Genomic DNA, 23,667 nt, shown 5'->3' on the forward strand with positions numbered 1-23,667 from the left:
TGGTTTGGTTGCTATTGTTTTTTTTGTTTTTTTTTCCCTGTTTCTGTTTCTGTCAGTATGTTTCCCAGATACTGCTTGCTTATGTATGTATGTATGTATTTACAAACAACACATTTTTTATACATTACAATTATTTTCTTAAACAAAAAACAAACAAACAAACAAACAAACAAAATCACATAGGCCTAACGTTACTGGTGAAAAGTGACAAACAGTTATATAAAAAAAAGACATACAGAAAAAAAAAATAAAACAAATTAATCAATCGAAATTTGATTAACGTTACTGGTGTTCTGCTGATTAATGGTTCCGAAAGTCTTCGTGACTCATTCCATTCATCAGGACAGCCAGTTAAACCGGTCAGTCAGCTGGCTTGAATTGTCAGCCAATCAGTGCGCTTGAATAGTTTCCATGATGTCCGTCAGCCTATCAGCGAGCAGGATGTAGTTGCCTAGCTTGGTTTCGGCCAATCAGAGACCAGAGGCATCTCGGTGCGGCGTTTGAATTTTTAGTCAGACGTTTCAAGCCAGTCGTCTGATAGATCGTGAAATAAAACGCACAATAACGTTCAGAAGTGTTAAAATAGCACTTAAATCTAATCGGAGATCTGCGGCGGAAGGACAGGATGAGGAAGAGGTAAGAGAAAGAGAGAGTTCGAAGTGTATAGATTGTGTTTATGTGGAGATTAGCATATGTATTGTTAGCTTCATGTATTGTGTAGTGAAAATAGTGTTTCAGGTTAAAAATGGTCGATGTTTTCGTAATTTTGTTTTTATTTTTATTTATTTATTTTTATTTAGCATTAGCAAGTAAGTTACGTAAGTATTGATGTTTATAAACGGCAATTATCAACCAACCGTTTTCCAGTTACATTAATTATAATTAATAATTCTGCTATTAATGGAGCATTATAATGATTTTATTATTCAGAAATACAGACACAAATCAATAATGCTGCTCATTTATTAGTAACAATGATTATTTTGCTGCTGTATTTGTAATGGATACTTTAAGTATAATTGTCAATAATGTTGTTGATTTGAATATTAATTCATAAGAAAAGTATTGAAAAACACTAGCTCATTTTACTATAATGTTTAATTTGCAACAAAGTCTGACAACAGAACACAAGCATGTATTCATTAAATATGAATGTGTGTGATTTCAGTGAAATCCACGCTGCAGAGTCTGTAGCATGTTTGAACAAGGCTCTCGGTGAGCTGAAGGACATCTGGGAGGAGATCGGGATCCCAGAAGACCAGAGGCTGCAGCGAACAGACGCCGTTCACATGCACATCAAAGTCAGTTCAGGTCATCTGTGTTTCTCATTACCTGGAGAATAGAGACACTGATTCACTGTGAAATCTTTGTGATTGCAGAATCTGCTGGACATGATGATCTCAGAGGAGCAGGGCTTGAAGAAGCGCTTGCTGATCAGTATCGAAGCATGCAGAAAGGAGGTGACTAGCCTGTGTAGTGAGCTTCAGGTGCAGGAGTGTCAGGTGAGTCACTCTGATACAAGATTTTTGGATAACAGCATAATAACAGCCTGTGCCCTCTTACTTCTGGAGGTTTTGTCAAGCCGGCCAATCAGATTTTGTGTGTTTGGCAGGAGGAGGATGGTCTTACAATGCTGCAGCTGGAGAAGGATCTACGTACACAGGTCAAGATGATGCTGAAAGAGAAAAGTGCTCGTCAGAGCGAGCTAAAGTCTCTGATTCAGCAGGATCAAGATCTGTGTGACATCCTGTGTGATGACCTCTTCCCCATCCATCCTGAATGGGTGCCGTCACAACAGCAGCTGCAGAACTACAGACAACACATCGGTGCCCGCAACCAGGAGAGGGTAAAACACACTAACACACTTTCAGAGCTGGCCAGTTTTTTTTGTTTGTTTGTTTGTTTGTTTTTTTTGTATGTGAATTAGTATTGACATTAAGTTGACTATATCGGAAATGCATGCAGTTTTACATTTTCAAATAATTCAATAATGAAGTTATATTAAAGGGTTACTCCACCCCAAAATGAAAATTGTCATTAATCACTTACCCCCATGTCGTTCCAAAACCGTAAAAGCTTCGTTCGTCTTCGAACACAATTTAAGATATTTTAGATGAAAACCGGGAGCCTTGTGACTGTCCCATTGACTGCCAAGTAAATAACACTGTCAAGGCACAGAAAAGTATGAAAAACATAGTCAAAATAGTCCATATGCCATCAGTGGTTCCACCGTAATGTTATGAAGCTACGAGAATACTTTTTGTATACGCAAAGAAAACAAAAATAACGACTTGCGCAGAACAGCATACGCAGTTTGCATTTATTTGATCAAAATTACAGTAAAAACAGTAATAATGTGCAATATTATCATGTCACATGATCCTTCAGACATCATTCTAATATGCTGATTTGCTGCTTAAGGAACTTTTCTCATTATTCCCAGTGTTGAAAACACTTGTGCTGCTTAATATTTTTGTAGAAACCATGATACACTACAATTAAAATGTGTGGGTAAATTAAGATTTAAAAAAAAAAAAACAAAGGAAGAAAAACTTTCCTTCAGCAAGGATGCATTAAATTGATCAAAAGTGACGGACAAAAACATTTGAGATGTTACAAAAGATTTCAAATAAATGCTGTTTATTGAGTCCTCTATTCATCAGAAAATTCTGAAAAAATTGGTTTTCTGTAAAAACTGTTGATAATAAGAACTATTAATTATAACTGAGCACCAATAATTGAGAGGCAAATCGGCATATTAAAATCCAGTTTGGTTACAGGAAGTGTGCTTGTTTGTGTTTACAGGAGCGCCGTCATGCTGAGTTTGTGGAAATGAAGCGTAAGATCACAGTGTTGATGGAGGATCTGGAACAGCGTCCTGACACCTCCTTTGAGAAAGACGCTGTGTGTGAAGATGAAGATGCTTTCTGCCTTTCTGTGGAAAACCTCAGCTCACTCAAAGTGTTACTGCACCAGGTACACACACACTTCACACAGTTCTTTTTAGCTGTTCCTTTTTATTTTTGGGTGTAACCCAAACACTGTCAGCTAAAATGAGAAACAAAGCAGGAGATTCTTGGCTGCCTTAAGCCCTTAAATTGAAATGATGAACCCTTTCAAAGTATGATTTATTTACTCATTTATTAAGCAAGGATGCATTAAATTGATTAAAAGTAACAACAAAGCCATTTATAATGTTACAAAAAAACTGTTTTGTTTTTCGAACTTTCTGTTCAATCCTAAAGTAATGTATCATGATTTCCAAAAATAAGCAGCGCAATTGTAAAATTGTTAAGAAGAAATGTTGCTTTACCAGAAAATCAGCATGTTGGAACGATTTCTGAAGGATCATGTGACACTGAAGCCTGGAGTAATGATGCTGAAAATTCAGCTTTGCATTATGGTATCATTATACCAACAATCATTTTTGATGTTAGTTGGTGAAATGTCACTGGTTAATGTTGTGTGTGTGTGTGTGTTGTATTTCAGCTGGAGAGCCGTAAAGCTGAAAGTGAAGCGCTGTGTGTGTCCATCCGTGCTCGTATTGAGGAGCTGTGGGAGATGTTGCAGGTTCCTGAGGAAGAAAGAGAGAGTCTCATGCAAAACACCCACACTAGCACAAAGAGCAGACTGAACGCAGTAAGTACACTCACCTGTCACTAAAGTAGGTCATGTTGTTTCATCTTGAGCTTCTGCTGGAATTATAAACCATCCCTCACGCTGTCTTTCTCACTGTGTCACAGCTGCAGGGAGAGCTTCAGCAATTGGAGGAGCTGAAAAAGAAAAACATTGAGCGTGTTATTCACGCAATCCGATCAGAGATGGTCAAGTTTTGGGAGAAATGTTACTACAGCCCGGAGCAGAGACAAGCCTTCACTCCCTACCACACTGGTATGCCAACGGCTAGCTTCTTGGCAAAATCCCAATTTGCATACTTCAGAGTACAAAAATTAACTACCGTGCTAGTTGTGGGAAAGTACAGAAGATTTTGACTTTAAAATTTAGTTTTTGAGGGTATTAAAAGAAACGTTCACCCAAAAATGAATATTTGCTTATAAAAAAAACAAAATGTACTCGCCCTCAGGCCAACCAAGATGTAGATGAGTTTGTTTCTTCATCGGAACAGATTTAGAGAAATGTAGCATTATTACATCACTTGTTCATCAATGGATCCTCTGCAGTGAATGGGTGCCGTCAGAATAAGAGTCCAAACAGCTGATAAAAACATCAGTCACAGTTTTTGATGGAGTCTTTAAGGATTTGTTTATTTGTTTGGACTCTCATTCTGACGGCACCCATTCACTGCAGAGGATTCATTGGTGAGCAAGTGATGTAATGCTGACCTAAACTTAATCTGGCATTGATTAAAGATTTTGTTAATTGTGATTGAGCAATAGTATTTAAAAATGCACCGAGATTGGTTGATGTTTGATTTTGTTATTTTGTGCTGTTAGTTGATCTGGATGAGGAGGTGTTGCGTGAACATGAGCTGGAGTTGGAGCGACTGAAGCATGATTATGCCGAGCACAGCGAGCTGTACGATGCCGTTTCCACCTGGAGCAGCAACTGGGCTCTCTATCAGGAACTGGAGGTGATGAATCAGAGGAGATCAGCTGAAAAGATTCATAAGACACATTAAAGCGTTTGTGAAATTGAGTCTAATTACGGTTGGTCTTCTTTCTCCAGAAAAAAGCCACGGACCCATCTCGCTTTAACAACAGAGGAGGAAACCTGCTGAAGGAGGAGAAACAGAGAGTCGACCTGCAGAAGAGTTTGCCGAAGGTTTGAGCCGCTCTTTAGGCAAACTCTGATGTTTGATTGCCTGGAATGGCTTGTATGCTAATTTGTCTGTTTTGTCTGATTGGCCAGCTGGAGAAGAGTCTGAAGGCTCAGATTGACCAATGGGAAGCGGCGCACTGTAAAGAGTTTCGAGTGAACGGGCAGCCGTTCCTGCAATATGTGGAAGACGAGTGGAATCAACACCGCATGGAGAAAGAGAGAGAAAAACAGGAACGGGTATGAGCACATTCTTCTTGAAATTACTACTTCTGACATCAATTTTATTTTCAATATTAGTTTCTGACATGAGGTTTGTACTGTGCAGCAAATGAAGAAAGTGAAGCAGACGGAGGAAGATCTACTATACGGCACCATCATTAGAACCCCAACCAAGAGGAGACTCGCCGGGACCCCGACACCTGGAAAAACACGCAAGGTACTGACTGCATATGTGTACTACTTGCTGACCAATATGAATGTGTCAGTGCCCTGATGCCAATATTAATACCAGGGAAGCTAAAACCAGACCTCACAGATAAAATAAATATCTATTATTACAGTATAATTTTATAATGATAGTAAATGTACACAAAAATTGTAATTTGAATATTTAAAAAAAGTACATTGAATATTTATACTTAAAAAAAAAAATGCAAAATTGTTTAAAATATAACATTTTGTTACATGTGTGTATTTAGTTTTATTGTGTGTTTTTATATATATATATAAATATAAAATGCATATACATTTTAAAGGAATGATTTGATTTGATACAATATAATTTTATAGATATATACATTATAAATGTAAAGATGCATTTTAATATAAAGGCTAATAGAAAATTGATTTAAAATTTTATCATTTCAATGTAAAAATAAGTTGTGGTGTTTATTAATTAAAATAATTACTTTAAATATTAGCTAAATATTAATGACTTAAAAGCAGAAAATTATGTATTTTCAGTAGATTTGAAACAAAACAGGAAACTAAAACTATCAAACTCAATCACATGTTCTGAGATTTATGATTTATAACTGATATTTATTTAAAAAAAGAAAACTTTTTTTTTTTTTTTTTTAGCTGATCTCCACCTCTAGCATGTGTAGCTCCACCCCCAACACGACACTCCGTTCCATATGCTCCTCCCCTTCTATGAGACCGCCCCTTTCCACCAGCAAGGTGAGTTGGGCTTTAAGCAATAGATATTTTACACTAATTTGTAGTATAATCAGTAAAACTGTAAACTGTTTCTCTGCTAGTTGGGTGCGCGGACACCTGCCCGTGGCCGAACCCCTCGTGGGCTGGAGAGGAATAAGGAGAATATCTCCCATCTCAGCGGAGCTTTGCGTACAATGGCTGCCAGCCCTCAAAGAAACTACTCCATCACATCCGTGGCCTCCTCCTACTCTGAATTTGCGGTAAGTTGATTATCCTGCAGTTAGCCGTCTAGACACACAGGCAGCAGATGAACTCAAGTGACGTCCGTGTGCTTATTCTGCCTTCTGTTATAGAAGGACTCTGAATCCACTGCAGCGTCCAGGTCTGTATATCTAAAAACATTCACTGTCCATCACACTAACACACACTCTTCTCGTCTAACTCGACTAACGGAGGAGGGTCTGTGTTTGTGTGTGCGTGCGCTTTCAGCTTCTAACAGTGAAATGAGAACAAAAGAACACCACAACTAAAATACAATCTGCTTTTTTTTAAAAACCCTATGAAATCAAAATTGGAGATGCTTGACAATAAAAGCGGTTAAATGGCAGCTGTTGTTAGATTATTTCATTGGGTCTTTAATAAGATGAAATGAGTCTCTTCTGTCAGTATTGGTTTCCTGGATCCACAGATTTGCTGGGCAGAATGTTGAATTATTTACCTGAACTAAATATTACTAATGTTCCTTCAACCGTTTAATAAGAAAAGATGAACCTTGTAGTTTTAAAGGGATGGCTCACCCCAAAATTTTTATTGTCATCATTTACTCAAGTTGTTCCAAACCTGTTTAAGTTTTTCTTCTGTTGAACACAAAATATATTTTGAAGAACGTTTGTAACCAAACAGTTGCTGGTAGCCATTGACTTGACTTGAGTATTTTTGTTTTTTTCTGTCCTATGGAAGTCAATGGCTACCAGCAACTGTTTGGTTACAAACGTTCTTCAAAATATTTTGTTTCAATAATATATTTCAACAGAGGAAAGCAACTTGTACAGGTTTGGAACAACTTGAGAGTGAGTAAATGATGACAGAATAAAAATTTTTGTGTGAACTGTCCCTTTAAGACAGCTAAAAGATGAATAAAAATGAAGGGTTGTGGACTGTCTGATGGTAATATGACTTGATATTCATATATTTGTGTTTTTGCCTACAGCGGGAGCTCTCAAATGCTTCTAAATCCAACGTCAAGACTGGAGTTCTGAACTCTACCATCACTCGCTGAACTCCGTAGATCCAAGATGGACATCGATGAAGACAAAAAAAGCTTTTGAGATACTGAATCATTTTGATTTTGTTGAAGAATTGTAAATATTTTACCTCTGCTTTTTAATATATTTCTCATGACTTTTTTTCCCCTTGATTTAATTTTCCTTTTATGAGTTTTGAACAAATGATTCTCTGTCTTTGAACTTGCCTTCACCTGCAAGTTTTTATGAAAACTCTTAACACTGATCTTAGGTCTCTGAGATGGATTTTATCTTTTATACTCTAAAATCACGAAGGCATTAGATATTTGTATTCATTTTATTTTTATTTTCTGTAATTGCACAGCACACTAAGTTTACCTGGCATCACTCCTCTTGAACAATTGCTGCTACTTTGGTGGTTGGCATCCTGTAAATAAATGTTTGTTTTCATGGGGACATTTTGTACTTTGGAAGTGATTTATTTATTTATTAGGATGGATGAGAATAAATACTGGATGAATACTACATTTGTATTAATAAGTATTATTAAAAATGTATACATGAACAAACTTTAATAGCTGTTGAGCTGAAGATACATAGCAAAAAAAAAAAAAATTAAATGACAGGTTTTACCCCTTGTGCCTGACCAATCAAAAACAACTTCTGAAACGTTACCAATCTATTTTCAATGTAATCCCGGGCGTTTTTATCGTGAATGTGCGAGACTTCCGGTCTCAGCCGTTTCAAGTTATTTTAGCTGTGCGAAAACAATCTGTTATGGTGCAAAGTACTGGTATTTGTGAGCATATTATTTTAACTAATTATAATCACAAACACACCATTTTATAGCGCAAATAGTTTACTGTACTTTGTTGGGGGAAAAAAAAAACAAGAAGATAATGTTGGTGGTGTTATTTATGGCCACTCGGAGACGTGAGATACTCGGATATTATGTGTTCTGGTACTACCATGTATTTTTGGTAGTACCATGGTATTCTTTGAAGTAGGCCATCTATCCGAATTATCGAAGTCAGAGGTCCAACTACACAAATTAGAACACTTTTGCAAACAAAATAACCAGTATCATATAAAATGAAGGTGGAGTGCTAAAACAGAAGTGTTCTCAGGACTAATTTGTTTATTTGCATACATGCAGGCTGTATTTTAACCATTTAGTTGAAGTATTTGTAACGTTTTCGATGTTTTTGTATTGTGACGCATTTGCTGTCTTAGTTTGTTTTGCTGTTTAAATATAATGGGCTGTTTAATTTCAGGTTCCGCTGTGACAACTTACCCCATATAGTGCCACTATTGGGGCATGTTGTCACAAAAGCACAAAGCTTTATTGAACGGTCAGTGCAATGTATCTTTTTCTTGGCTATTAACGGTGGAAATGTTCAATAGCATGCTGCAGCCAAGACTTCAGTGTGCCTAAATCAACCCTGAGAAATATTCAGTGTGACAGCAAGCCTCTTCTCCCTATTCGTCTCTCTCTCTGTGTGTGTGTGTGTGTGTGTGTGTGTGTGTGCGCGCGTGCGTCCGTGTGTGTGTTGATGCTGAAGTTGCATTGCAGGGGTGGGACTCCTGCATTCAGATCTTCATCATGCGCAGAGGAAAACCCAGACTCACTTCAGATCGGATCTAAACGCGCGTCAGAAGCGATCGGGTCCTGCACGTGCATCTGATGCTTGAATGCGCGTTAATTGATGGATGAAAGTGTGCGCGAGCAGGAGCGGGAGAAACAGACACTGCTGAAGGTAACGTAAGAACACACATAAGCGCGCAAAATCTGCTGTTTATGAGCGCGCATATTTCACGTGCATATGCTGCAAATGTCGCGAGTTTATCCTACATTATGAATTTATATGCATATGATTTCATACAGTGATTTATTAGAATGTATTCAGACATGCATAATTATTGCCAAGCGTTTTCTGCCTGTTGGTTTTGGTTTGTGTGCAACTGGAAGTTCAGGCCCGTTCACGTGCTGATGCAGTGCGCGTGCCCGCGGTTCGGGTGGTTGCCATGGTGATCGTGATTGGACCCTCCTCTGATGGGGGGCATTAATTTAACACCCAAGAGTCAAATAAAACACCGCGGCCCCCGTACAACAACTGGGAAATGCAAACACGGTCTGTGTGTGTGTGTGTTTGTTTTGTTGTGTTAGTTTTTGGAGTGTATTTTAGGAGTTTTTGTGCACTTGTTTGTCTGTGTGTGTTGTGTGTGGCAGTTATCGAGTTTTGTCGTTGTTTATATTGTGTGTCAGTTGTTCTGGTAGGGTTGTAACCCCCAAACACTCCCCTCCTCCGGTTGGTCTTTCTCCAGAGAGGTTTCCTCCTGCAGGCAGCATCTCTCATCACTTGTGTTTCAGTGTAAGTGTTATTATGAGTCATTCTGGAGATTAAATGCACGCTTGATTTATTAGCGTTCGCTTCCTTCAGTCCTGCGCGAGAGAAGCTGACAGTGCAGACTCGAGCCCCTCCAGCCGCTCCTGATCGCGGCCCCTATTTCATCCGCTCTGCATGCAGCGCTGTCCGCTGGGAAACAATCATATCTGAATGATTAGAGCCGCTCAAAGCATCTTGATTAGCTCTCGTGATTTAGTTTGGCTGTCACGCGGCCGCGGACACTCGCCTCGGGGCTCCTGGAATATCAGCGCTTGTCGGTGGAGATGCTTTTAGAAGAAAATCGATTTGTTTTCAAGCTTTAATCAGTTTAGATGCTTTTTCCAGTATATTAACTTGCGTTTAGGGTTTCATGGATGATACAGATCTTTGAAGGGATATTTCAACCCCCCCATCAATAAAAATTATGAATTTCTTTTCAGACACAAAAAACAGATTTTATGCAAAATGTTGGTTTAAAATGAAACTAAATGTTTTAAATTGGTCTTTGGTTGTCAGTATTCATTATTATTTATTACTATTAACTAGGCTATTCATTCTGTTTATTATATAATTATCAGGGGGGGAAAAAATCAACTTTCTGCAAACCTTATATTAAAATGCATTTTTACATTTATGATACATTTAGGCTATGTTTTATCTAGAAAATTGTAATATGATTACCATATTCAAAATTTGATCAATTTAAAAATGTAATAAAAATGACACACACAAATAATATTAAATAATAATATAAATAATGTAAAATAATAATAATAATAAGACTGAAAATGTACAAAATTAAAAATATTAATAAATACTATGGATATAAACATTAAAATAACAGCATGAGGACAGTTTTTAGCTGAACCTATAAGTTAAACATATACCTTTCTAACATAACATAGGCTATTATATTTGATTAAAAATAATAAATAAACTTTAAAACCTATATATATATAATGTATAACCTATATATAAGTTTATTATATATATATATATATATATATATATATATATAACTAACTAATTGAAAAAGCTTAAGCTGAAGGATGAAAATGACTAAAACTGAAAATCAAAAACTGGCTAAATAAAACCAATAAAAATGACAAATTAACAATCTTAATTTACAATTAAAATGAAAACATAAAATTACAAATATTAATAAATAGCTATATAAACAATAGCCTACTAAAATAACTGCACAAGTTTGAGTGGCAGATTTAATTTTTATTTTTGGCTGAACTATTGCTTTAAGCCTTTAGGTCTGTTAGATAAAGACTTAGATAAATAACCTCTACGCAGCCACTTCAGTCTTATTTCACTAATGGCATCATAAACAGCAAGAGAAGCGATCACTACTTTTCTGCACGACCTAAAAGGAAACAAACCAGCTGAAGAAAGCAGGCTCGGGATTTCTGCTCCGTGATTCATTGTTTATCAAGATGAAGGTTTACAGCTCACAAGTCAATGTGCCATTTGGGAAATTATTTTGGGATACTGGCTCCAGCGTCCAGACGGTATCACTGATCCAAGAGTGTGTGTGTGTCCATCTGTGCTCCTGTAGTCATTACAGACAGAGCGTGGGCCGTAGCACAGAGCTGCTGCTGATATACCTGACAGAACGCCTTCAACACATATTCATTTCACAGCAGACATGTGAAACCCAGAATGCCCCGAGCCAGCGCTCATAACCCTGCGGCTGTGAACACGTGAGCGCTGTGAGAAGCTTTAATTGGCCCGTTGTCTAATCTTCTACAGAAGTCTTCTCTCTGCTCCCGCTGCTCCCTTCATCTGATTACCCACAAGTCTCGGCGTGACTCACAGCATACACGCCTCTCACTTTTTTCCTATCTGAAGTTTTCTCTCATGATCGGATGGTCAAAAATACCATAGTAACTGCAGTTCTTATAATAAAAATGTGGTAACTTAGTCACCATTGTCATGAAAAAAAGGAATTAAAAGGAGAGAAATATTCTGAAAGCTATTATACCACTTGCAACATTAAAACCATAATAATAATAATGAAAATACAAATTATTATGAATTTATAAATACCAATTAAAACCGTGTTTTTTGGGCATTTACCATGGTAATACCCCAAACTGGAGTCTGCAAAGGGTCCACAGAAAATTTGAGAAAAAATTACAAAATGTATTTTATCAGTAAAAAATATAAATTATTATAATACATGTCTGAATGGAATTTAACAGAGTAAAATAATAGAATAGTATTAATATAAAAATACTTATTTTAATTAAAAGTAAATGTGTTTTATTAATTAATATTAAATATTATATATAATAATTTACAGAGCATAGATATTCTAATAATGATTTATTACTACAGTAATATGATTTCTTGAAAAAGTATGATGGTAAAGCCATGTTTTTTTTACATGTTACATAGTAAAAACCATGTTTTTTATTGGTTTTATATATGTGCTGTGTTAATGCTATGGTATTTTGGATATGTACCATGGTAATACTATAGTATTTTAATGTTATTTGGATGTGATCATGATAATGACATGTTTTTCTGGGCATTTATTTGCATGCACCTTCACAACACCACATTTTGTACCATTTATTTTGTATCCATGATAATACCATGTTATTTTTGGTAATACTATTTCAATATTTTAATGTTATTTGGATATGGGCCATGTTAATACCATGTTTTTCTGGACATTTCATTACATGCACACTTGGCGGCACATCAATTTTATTATGTTTTTTTTTTTTTTTTTACCATGGTAATACCATAGGACATTTGCATATGTACTACTATGGTAATACCATATTATACTATACTATGGTATTTTAATGCTATTTTGATGTGCCACAAAAATATCATGTTTTATGGCTTTTTTTTTTTTTTTTGCATGTACTATGATGCTAACATGTTTTTACCATGGTATTTTTTGATTTGCACAATGGGAATAACATGGTATTCTTTCAAGAACCCTGGAGTATTGCGTACCATGAATATGTTTAGAATTCAAAAGTACCATAGTACCATGGTCTTATAGGAATCCATTACTTTACCACAGTACAACCACAGTATATTACTTGTAAGGCGCTGTCTGAAGTAAGTCATACATTTATTATGGTTTGTGATAACAATAACTGTGGTAACTCTGGTTACCATGTTAAATGAATGACGTGTTTACGAAAGTGTTGTGTTGTGCTGTGTGTTTCAGGTGGCATTATGTCTGTGCAGGGTCAGGATATTTCTGAATATCATCTGAGCGGTGAGCAGTCATCATTCATACATATCTTCATTTCATATGAGTTCCTTTAAGTGAGTTTCTGATTGTGTGTGTGTGTGTCAGTGGTGCTGAACCCGCCTGGCTGGGAGGTGTGTTTGTTCGTGTTTGGGTTCCTGGTTCTGTTCACTGTGGTTATAGTGAATCTGTGGAAATTATATAAATCCGGCTCCTTCCCGACTCCATCTCCGTACCCAAACTTCCACTACCGCTACCTGCAGGAGAAATATGGCTCCTCCCACTCTGAGGTCAGACAGAAGGTAATCAAACCACTTTTCTGTAATTAAGTTAAGCACTGCTTTTCCACATGGGGTCTGCAAAATTATGAAATGTATTTTAATACAAATAAAAAAAATAAAAAAATTAATTATTATATTATAATACAAATTTGGATAGAATTTTCTGAATTTTTAAATTAATCGTATTATTTAATTCTTAAAAAGCATATAATAATTTATAATAAATAGATATCATAATAATTCATTATCATTAAAACAACCACTTTTCTGTAATTAAGTTAATTAAAAATTACGTTTTTTTTCAAACTGGTGTCTACAAGGGGTCCACAGAAAATTTGAGAAAAATAATTTCCAAATTTGTTTTAACAGTTAAACATACAAATTAATTTACTGAATTGTAATTAATTAATTAATTAATTAATTAATTGAATTTAAAATTATATATATATATATATATATATATGCAATGTCAAAATAAAAAAGTATATATATTAATTTAAATCTTAAACCTTAAAAATGAATTTGATATGAATTAATTATATTAACATTGAACATATATAATAATATATAATATTAGTATTATATATTATTATTATATAACATTATATGAAGTGAGCTGGGGTTTTGAAACTGGTGCATGTTTTGGCACAGAAATTTATTCTAACAGTTTAACTTTTTTGTGTAAAAGTATGTATACAGTGTGTATACACACACAATTTTAATATAATAACAAATAAAAGATAATCTTATAATTTGAATAATAAAAATCGTATATACACAATATATGTACAATTTACAATACATAAGTATTACAATAATTTATAAATTTGTATAATAACAAATGAAAGAAAATACTGTGTTTATAATATGGTGCTTATTGGTTTTCATGCAGCGCGTTGCAGCTTCCAACCAGCGGAGGGTGTCCACTGCGAGCCGAAAGCCGAGTCTCCAGCTGTTGGACACTCCAGATGGTCTTCGGGATCTGGGAACGCTGGAGTTGATGAGTCGAGAGTTAAATCTGAGCGGAGGAACCCTGAACCGCTCCGCGTCCTCTGAATCGCTGTGCTCCATCTCCTCCGTTGCTCAGACCTTCGGGCACGACTTCACGGTGGGACAGCTGGAGGTCACGCTGGAGCTGGACACTCGGGCTTCACTTCTGCTCGTCTCACTGCACCAGGGTAAAGACCTGCTGGAGAAGGAGGAGGAGAACTTCCTGGGCTGCTACATCACCGTTACTCTGGTCCCTCAGCAGATCAGCCTGGGGGCCACGCAGGTATTAAACCATTAGACTCCTGCTTTATCGTGAACAATATGGATTTTTCCTGCCAGTTTGATATTAAAGTTTAAAAGATGAATTTACAAAAGAAATTGCCACATATCGATGTCAAAACCATCAACATATTAATATTTCAAAGTCTTTGTAGTTTTCAGCAACAATATCAGTGTTAGTTTATTTATATACAATTACAGTATTTATTAATGTTTTGAATTAGCTTTCATTTTTATATTTTCAGTTTTAATTTTATTGTTGAAGTCAAACCATGAACACATTATTAAGTCAAAGTCTATTCGGTGTTTAGCAACAATATTACTATTATTATATCAGTGTTATTTTATTTATATGCTATTATAGTATTTATTTATTTTTAATTATAATTTATTTGCAGTTTTAGCAGTTTTATGTGCGTTTGTCAATTGAATTAGTTTTTGTTGTTTAATATTTCTCGATTTTATTTTTATTAGTAATTTTAATACTTCTACTTTAACTTATTTAATTTCAGTCAACATTTCTCATTTTCAGTTAAGGTTTTTAAGTTTAGGTTTTTCGTCTAATAAGTATATTTTATTTATGCTTTATTTTGAATAACAAAAACAATTTTTAATAGTTTTAGTTTTAGTTAACAATATGTAAAGAGGTCAGCCAATCAGAACAGAGCTCATTTAAATATAGAAGACTTTTCAATTACAAAAACATCCTTAAATGCTTTTAAATGGATCTTTAAAGGGGTGTAAAATAATCATTTAAATGTCCATATAAACATCATTAATGCTAATTAAAGGAGACATTGGATGCCCATTTTCCATAAGTTGGTATGATTCTTTAAGGTCTTCATGAAATGTCTGTAACATATTTTTGTTAAAATTCTTCAATGGTGACCCGTTTTGGTGCATTTACCTTTAAATGTTAATGAGTTACTACTCACCCCGCCCCTCTCTTCCTTGGGGCGTGCCCACACAAGACAAGTGAATAGACTTTGTATATGGCTCGGAGGTGTTCTTATTCAAATAGCTAGCTAGCTACGTAGAACCCGGCTGCAAAAGTGAAAATTTAATATCGTCAGTGATAGTGAAACATCTCTGTCTGTCATTCTCTTCTGCAGGTCCAGAGAAATGCCTTCACTGTGATGTTTGACGAGCGCTTCTCTATTCCATTGGATACAGTAAATCTGGAGGAGAACAGTCTGCGATTCTCCACCTTTGGTGTGGATTCAGATGAACGGAACATCAGTGCTGGAGTGGCAGAACTCAAACTGTCGGATCTGGACCTGACGTTCCGGCCGTTTAACGCCTGGCTCTACCTGCAGGACATCAACAAGGTAAATGAAAATGAAATTCAGTAAAATGCGCATTCCCTTCTACAATGTCCTCACTGTATGTATTAACAGAAAGTTCAAATCATGGTGAATCATTTTGTTCAGAGGGTTCAGTTCACAGAAGCTGTTCAAAAACTGATCTATTTTTTTGTTTAATTTGGTATGATGTTTCTTTTTAGGCTGTGGATGCCGTCGGTGAGATCCTGTTGTCTCTCAGTTATTTGCCGACTGCAGAACGTCTCACCGTGGTCATTGCCAAAGCCAAGAACCTGGTCTGGACTAACGGAAAGACCACAGCAGGTGTGAAGCTGAGCTAGATTCTCCTGAATCAATATTTTTATCAACTGAATATCAGTTAGTCTTAGAGCTGGAACAGCATCTAGTTTATTGGAATGTTGTTCTAGAAATAGAATCCAGGAACATCTGCTACTTTGAAAAACATAATGTGTGAAAATCATGAACTGAATTCTGTCTGTTTCCATGTGAACAGATCCATTTGTGAAGGTGTACCTGCTCCAGGACGACAGGAAGATCAGTAAAAAGAAGACATCCATAAAAAGAGATGATACTAATCCAATCTTCAATGAGGCTATGATCTTCTCAGTGCCAGCCATAGTCCTGCAGGTCACAACACTCTATCTATCTATCTATATATCGGTATAGACCTATTTAGTGATGTCTGTCTATCTATCTATCTATCTTTCTATCTATCGGTATAGACCTATTTAGTTATTTATCTATCTATCTGTCTGTCTGTCTATCGTTATAGACATATTTAGTGTTAAATCTATCTATCTGTCTATCTATCGGTATAGACCTATTTAGTTATCTATCTATCTATCTATCTATCTATATATCGGTATAGACCTATTTAGTTATTTATCTATCTATCTATCGGTATAGACCTATTTAGTTATTTATCTATCTATCTATATATCTATCTATCTGTCTGTCTGTTTATCTATCTGTTTCTGTCTGTCTATCTGTCTGTCTGTCTATCTGTCTATCTGTTTCTGTCTGTCTATCTATATATCTATCTATCTATATATCGGTATAGACTTATTTAGTTATTTATCTATCTATCTTTCTATCTATCGGTATAGACCTATTTAGTGATGTCTGTCTATCTATCTGTCTATCTGTTTCTGTCTGTCTATCGTTATAGACATATTTAGTGTTATATCTGTCTGTCTATCTATATATCGGTATAGACCTATTTAGTTATTTATCTATCTATCTGTCTGTCTATCGTTATAGACATATTTAGTGTTATATCTGTCTGTCTATCGTTATAGACATATTTAGTGTTAAATCTATCTATCTATATATCGGTATAGACCTATTTAGTGATGTCTGTCTATCTATCGGTATAGACCTATTTAGTGATCTATCTATCTATATATCGGTATAGACTTATTTAGTTATTTATCTATCTATCTATATATCTATCTATCTGTCTGTCTATCGTTATAGACATATTTAGTGTTAAATCTATCTATCTATATATCGGTATAGACCTATTTAGTGATCTATCTATCTATCGGTATAGACCTATTTAGTGATGTCTGTCTATCTATCTATATATCGGTATAGACCTATTTAGTGATGTCTGTCTATCTATCTGTCTGTCTATCGTTATAGACATATTTAGTGTTAAATCTATCTATCTATCTATCGGTATAGACCTATTTAGTGATGTCTGTCTATCTATCTATATATCGGTATAGACCTATTTAGTTATCTATCTATCTATCCATCTATCCATCTATCTATCTATCTGTCTGTCTGTCTGTCTATCGTTATAGACATATTTAGTGTTATATCTGTCTGTCTATCTGTCTATCTATCGGTATAGACCTATTTAGTGATCTATCTATCTATCTATATATCTATCTATCTATCTGTCTATCTATCTGTCTGTCTATCGTTATAGACATATTTAGTGTTATATCTGTCTGTCTATCGTTATAGACATATTTAGTGTTAAATCTATCTATCTGTCTGTCTGTCATTCTCTTCTGCAGGTCCAGAGAAATGCCTTCACTGTGATGTTTGACGGCGCTTCTCTATTCCATTGGATACAGTAAATCTGGAGGAGAACAGTCTGCGATTCTCCACCTTTGGTGTGGATTCAGATGAACGGAACATCAGTGCTGGAGTGGCAGAACTCAAACTGTCGGATCTGGACCTGACGTTCCGGCCGTTTAACGCCTGGCTCTACCTGCAGGACATCAACAAGGTAAATGAAAATGAAATTCAGTAAAATGCGCATTCCCTTCTACAATGTCCTCACTGTATGTAGTAACAGAAAGTTCAAATCATGGTGAATCATTTTGTTCAGAGGGTTCAGTTCACAGAAGCTGTTCAAAAACTGATCTATTTTTTTGTTTAATTTGGTATGATGTTTCTTTTTAGGCTGTGGATGCCGTCGGTGAGATCCTGTTGTCTCTCAGTTATTTGCCGACTGCAGAACGTCTCACCGTGGTCATTGCCAAAGCCAAGAACCTGGTCTGGACTAACGGAAAGACCACAGCAGGTGTGAAGCTGAGCTAGATTCTCCTGAATCAATATTTTTATCAACTGAATATCAGTTAGTCTTAGAGCTGGAACAGCATCTAGTTTATTGGAATGTTGTTCTAGAAATAGAATCCAGGAACATCTGCTACTTTGAAAAACATAATGTGTGAAAATCATGAACTGAATTCTGTCTGTTTCCATGTGAACAGATCCGTTTGTGAAGGTGTACCTGCTCCAGGACGACAGGAAGATCAGTAAAAAGAAGACATCCATAAAAAGAGATGATACTAATCCAATCTTCAATGAGGCTATGATCTTCTCAGTGCCAGCCATAGTCCTGCAGGTCACAACACTCTATCTATCTATCTATCTATCTATCTATCTGTCTGTCTGTCTGTCTGTCTGTCTGTCTGTCTGTCTGTCTGTCTGTCTGTCTGTCTGTCTGTCTGTCTGTCTGTTTATCTATCTGTTTCTGTCTGTCTATCGTTATAGACATATTTAGTGTTAAATCTATCTATCTGTCTGTCTGTCTGTCTGTCTGTCTGTCTGTCTGTCTGTCTATCTATCGGTATAGACTTATTTAGTTATTTATCTATATATCTATCTATCTATCTATCGGTATAGACCTATTTAGTGATCTATCTATCTATCTATCTATCTATCTATCTATCTATCTGTCTATCTGTCTATCTGTCTGTCTGTCTGTCTGTCTGTTTATCTATCTGTTTCTGTCTGTCTATCGTTATAGACATATTTAGTGTTAAATCTATCTATCTATCTGTCTGTCTGTCTGTCTGTCTGTCTGTCTGTCTATCTATCGGTATAGACCTATTTAGTTATTTATCTATCTATCTATCTTTCTATCTATCGGTATAGACCTATTTAGTGATCTATCTATCTGTCTGTCTGTCATTATATCTATCTGTCTATCTATCTGTCTGTCTGTCTGTCTGTCTGTCTGTCTATCTATCTATCTATCTATCTGTCTGTCTGTCTGTCTGTCTGTCTGTCTGTCTGTCTATCTATCTATCTATCTATCTATCTATCTATCTATCTATCTGTCTGTCTGTCTGTCTATCTATATATCGGTATAGACCTATTTAGTGATGTCTGTCTATCTATATATCGGTATAGACCTATTTAGTGATCTATCTATCTATCTATCTATCTATCTATCTATCTATCTATCTATCTATCTATCCATCTATCCATCTATCCATCTATCCATCTATCCATCTATCCATCTATCCATCTATCCATCTATCTATCTATCTGTCTGTCTGTCTGTCTGTCTGTCTATCTCTCTGTCTGTCTGTCTGTCTGTCTGTCTGTCTATCTATCTATCTATCTATCTATCTATCTATCTATCTATCTATCGGTATAGACCTATTTAGTTATCTATCTATCTATCTATCTATCTATCTATCTATCTATCTATCTATCTATCTATCTATCTATCTATCTATCTATCTATCTATCTATCTATCTATCTGTCTGTCTGTCTGTCTGTCTATCTGTTTCTGTCTGTCTATCGTTATAGACATATTTAGTGTTATATCTATCTGTCTGTCTGTCTGTCTGTCTGTCTGTCTGTCTGTCTATCTATCTATCTATCTATCTATCTATCTATCTATCTATCTATCTATCTATCGGTATAGACCTATTTAGTCTATCTATCTATCTATCTATCTATCTATCTATCTATCTATCTATCTATCTATCTATCTATCTATCTATCTATCTATCTATCTATCTATCGGTATAGACCTATTTAGTGATCTATCTATCTATCTATCTATCTATCTATCTGTCTATCTGTCTGTCTGTCTGTCTGTCTGTCTGTCTGTTTATCTATCTGTTTCTGTCTGTCTATCGTTATAGACATATTTAGTGTTAAATCTATCTATCTGTCTGTCTGTCTGTCTGTCTGTCTGTCTGTCTGTCTGTCTATCTATCGGTATAGACTTATTTAGTTATTTATCTATATATCTATCTATCTATCTATCGGTATAGACCTATTTAGTGATCTATCTATCTATCTATCTATCTATCTATCTATCTATCTATCTGTCTATCTGTCTATCTGTCTGTCTGTCTGTCTGTCTGTTTATCTATCTGTTTCTGTCTGTCTATCGTTATAGACATATTTAGTGTTAAATCTATCTATCTGTCTGTCTGTCTGTCTGTCTGTCTGTCTGTCTATCTATCGGTATAGACCTATTTAGTTATTTATCTATCTATCTATCTTTCTATCTATCGGTATAGACCTATTTAGTGATCTATCTATCTGTCTGTCTGTCATTATATCTATCTGTCTATCTATCTGTCTGTCTGTCTGTCTGTCTGTGTGTCTATCTATCTATCTATCTATCTGTCTGTCTGTCTGTCTGTCTGTCTGTCTGTCTGTCTATCTATCTATCTATCTATCTATCTATCTATCTATCTATCTGTCTGTCTGTCTGTCTATCTATCTATCTATAGACCTATTTAGTGATGTCTGTCTATCTATATATCGGTATAGACCTATTTAGTGATCTATCTATCTATCTATCTATCTATCTATCTATCTATCTATCTATCCATCTATCCATCTATCCATCTATCCATCTATCCATCTATCCATCTATCCATCTATCCATCTATCTATCTATCTGTCTGTCTGTCTGTCTGTCTGTCTATCTCTCTGTCTGTCTGTCTGTCTGTCTGTCTGTCTATCTATCTATCTATCTATCTATCTATCTATCTATCTATCTATCGGTATAGACCTATTTAGTTATCTATCTATCTATCTATCTATCTATCTATCTATCTATCTATCTATCTATCTATCTATCTATCTATCTATCTATCTATCTATCTATCTATCTGTCTGTCTGTCTGTCTGTCTATCTGTTTCTGTCTGTCTATCTATCTATAGACCTATTTAGTGATCTATCTATCTGTCTGTCTGTCTGTCTGTCTGTCTGTCTGTCTGTCTGTCTGTCATATCTATCTATCTATCTATCTATCTATCTATCTATCTATCTATCTATCTATCGGTATAGACCTATTTAGTCTATCTATCTATCTATCTATCTATCTATCTATCTATCTATCTATCTATCTATCTATCTATCTATCTATCTATCTATCTATCTATCTATCGGTATAGACCTATTTAGTGATCTATCTATCTATCTATCTATCTATCTATCTGTCTATCTGTCTGTCTGTCTGTCTGTCTGTCTGTCTGTCTGTCTGTCTGTCTGTCTGTCATATCTATCTATCTATCTATCTGTCTGTCTGTCTGTCTGTCTGTCTGTCTGTCTGACTGTATTCTGTCTGTCTGTCTATCGTCAGTGATTGTAAGGTTTGTTGGTGTTTTTCAGGATCTCTCTCTGAGAGTGACGGTCGCTGAGAGCACAGAGGACGGCCGTGGTGAAAACGTGGGTCATGTGATCATTGGGCCAGAGGCCAGTGGAATGGGAATAACGCACTGGAACCAGATGCTGGCGACTCTGCGGAAACCGGTTTCAATGTGGCACCCGCTCCGGAGGACCTAAGTCCTTGAGTCCTGACCCCTGTCCTCTGACTCCTGTCTGCATGGTGCCTACTGTCTAACTGTCCTAACAGTAACGACGTTGAATATTAAGAGAAAGTCTTTGTGTCTCAGCTGTCCCGAGGATGGATGGAACTGTAAAGAAAACTGTAAAGACTGTAGAGAAAGAGAAAGAGAAAGAGAAATCAGCGGCTCAGGATGTCTCATCTGTAAGGGTCTTTGAAATCCAGGTTTTCTTATCCAGGTTAACTTCATTTCTACATATGATAACAGGGTGGCTGGTTGTGTGCCGCAGCCTTTGGGTGGAGTGTAAAATGTGACAGAAATTGTAGCCACATTCTGTTGTACAAAGAATAAAAAAGGAAAAATTATTATTTGTTTGGCCATAAATATTTATTATTATTACTATTATTGGGATTTTGAATAGTCTTATTTTTCTCTGCTTAAACACATTAAAATAACAAATATACGGCATAACAACTTTGGGACTTTCTGTCCATTTTCTCAGGCAAGTGCTATGACACTTATTAGCCTAATAGTGGCACCATGGAGCCACGTCACGTATCAAACGCAGCATTGAAGTGCTCTGTTTTACTTTTATTTATTTTTGTTAATTTAGTTGTTACGTTTATTTTAAGGTATTTGAGTACATTTAATCAAAGTACCAAATTTATTTATTTTTTTAAATTTATTTTGGCTAATGCATTTTACCACTAGGGGGCGTGCAAGTACTTTATAAATTCAGTGTTGGGGAGGTTGCTGAAAAACAGTAGTCTTTTAATAATTACCTCTTATGTTTTGAATAGCAGTGTGATTATTAATTGCTCTGAACAGTAGTAACATTAGATATTATTTTAATTAATTAATAAAGTTAATCAATTCTAAAATCCAATCTTAAACAGATTAATTTCACTTGGCCAATTTGTCAAATTCAGATTGCAGTTCAGTGTGGCTGAGATTTTTTTTTTCTTTTTCTTTCTTTCTTTTTTTCTGCCAGGGCATAAATTTCAATTACTTTGGATTTATAACATGCATATTAGAATACAATTTATTTCCCATTTCACAAGAGAGCCACTCTTTTCTGCCATCCTCATACTTGGTTAGCATGTCAAAATGTAAGAAAGTGCTTTTTGATCAATGGTATATTTGTTGTTGGACCTTAAATATAGTTGTTAAATTAGCCTTAGTACATTAAAATCATATATGTAGCGCAAGTAACTTCAAAATAGTAACTGTTACCGGATTACTGAAAAATAAAGAGTAATTCCCTACTTTATTTCATCACAAAAACATGTACTTTGTAGTTTTGTACTTTGTAATGCATTACCCCAACACTGCATAAAATACATGCATTCATATCAAACTGGAATATGTATAAACCGATATATTTTTCCTTTCACAGTTTTCTTCGGCACAAAAGAAAATGTAGAAATGTTTTAACTGCCGCAATAATTAAATCTTTTGATGACAGAATGTAGAAACTTCATACCAAAATCTGTGAATCACATCCTACATCCTAAACACCTAAAATGTTTTGTAGAATGAATATCAGATTTGAGCTTCTTGCAGTGAAGTCATTTGATTTGATGAAGTGCTGCAAATGTTGTGATTCGTTTTTACTACTAACAAAATATTTTAAGCTTGTCATTAAACTTCATTCTGTGCCAAACTCACCCTAATAGAAGCAATATTCTCATTTGCAGTGTACATCTAATGTTGGTGAACTTTAAAAGATTTAAAGAATGGTAAAACATAACTTTACAATGCATGCACATGTAATGTAGGACATATTGCAATCAAATGAATTGTTTAAATAAAAATGCTTTATGTGGTTTGTTTCATATGAAGTCAATATTGTTGTTTTCTTGTGTGAGATGTGAAAGTAAATTGGTATTGCATTATCTAAATAATATTATTTACAAGTATAATAATAAGACCAGCAAATT

General features: G+C 35.4%; 2 protein-coding genes across 3 annotated transcripts; both read left to right on the top strand.

Annotated features, from left to right (window-relative positions):
* The first annotated feature begins 458 nt into the window (after window positions 1-458).
* prc1a (protein regulator of cytokinesis 1a) lies at window positions 459-7,635 on the top strand. 2 transcript variants are annotated; one of them, XM_058766721.1, is made up of 15 exons: window positions 459-636; window positions 1,169-1,301; window positions 1,380-1,502; window positions 1,613-1,846; window positions 2,806-2,976; window positions 3,490-3,639; window positions 3,744-3,891; window positions 4,455-4,591; window positions 4,687-4,782; window positions 4,870-5,016; window positions 5,105-5,215; window positions 5,860-5,958; window positions 6,039-6,197; window positions 6,291-6,319; window positions 7,148-7,635. In XM_058766721.1, exons 1-15 carry the CDS (start codon window positions 626-628, stop codon window positions 7,194-7,196), a joined length of 1,797 nt encoding a protein of 598 aa, XP_058622704.1. In that variant the 5' UTR covers window positions 459-625; the 3' UTR covers window positions 7,197-7,635. The 2 variants fall into 2 exon arrangements, with proteins under 2 accessions (XP_058622704.1, XP_058622705.1); XM_058766722.1 differs by lacking the exon at window positions 6,291-6,319 and having other exon boundaries at window positions 460-636.
* A 356-nt stretch (window positions 7,636-7,991) lies between these two features.
* syt12 (synaptotagmin XII) lies at window positions 7,992-23,562 on the top strand. Its single transcript, XM_058766756.1, has 8 exons — window positions 7,992-8,938; window positions 12,768-12,818; window positions 12,900-13,093; window positions 13,965-14,345; window positions 15,454-15,669; window positions 15,846-15,966; window positions 16,157-16,290; window positions 21,552-23,562. The coding sequence occupies exons 2-8, from the start codon at window positions 12,776-12,778 to the stop codon at window positions 21,723-21,725; spliced, it is 1,263 nt and encodes a 420-aa protein (XP_058622739.1). The 5' UTR covers window positions 7,992-8,938; window positions 12,768-12,775; the 3' UTR covers window positions 21,726-23,562.
* Window positions 23,563-23,667: the final 105 nt, after the last annotated feature.

This window comes from Onychostoma macrolepis, chromosome 25, assembly GCF_012432095.1.
Source record: "Onychostoma macrolepis isolate SWU-2019 chromosome 25, ASM1243209v1, whole genome shotgun sequence".
Classification (NCBI taxonomy): domain Eukaryota; kingdom Metazoa; phylum Chordata; class Actinopteri; order Cypriniformes; family Cyprinidae; genus Onychostoma; species Onychostoma macrolepis.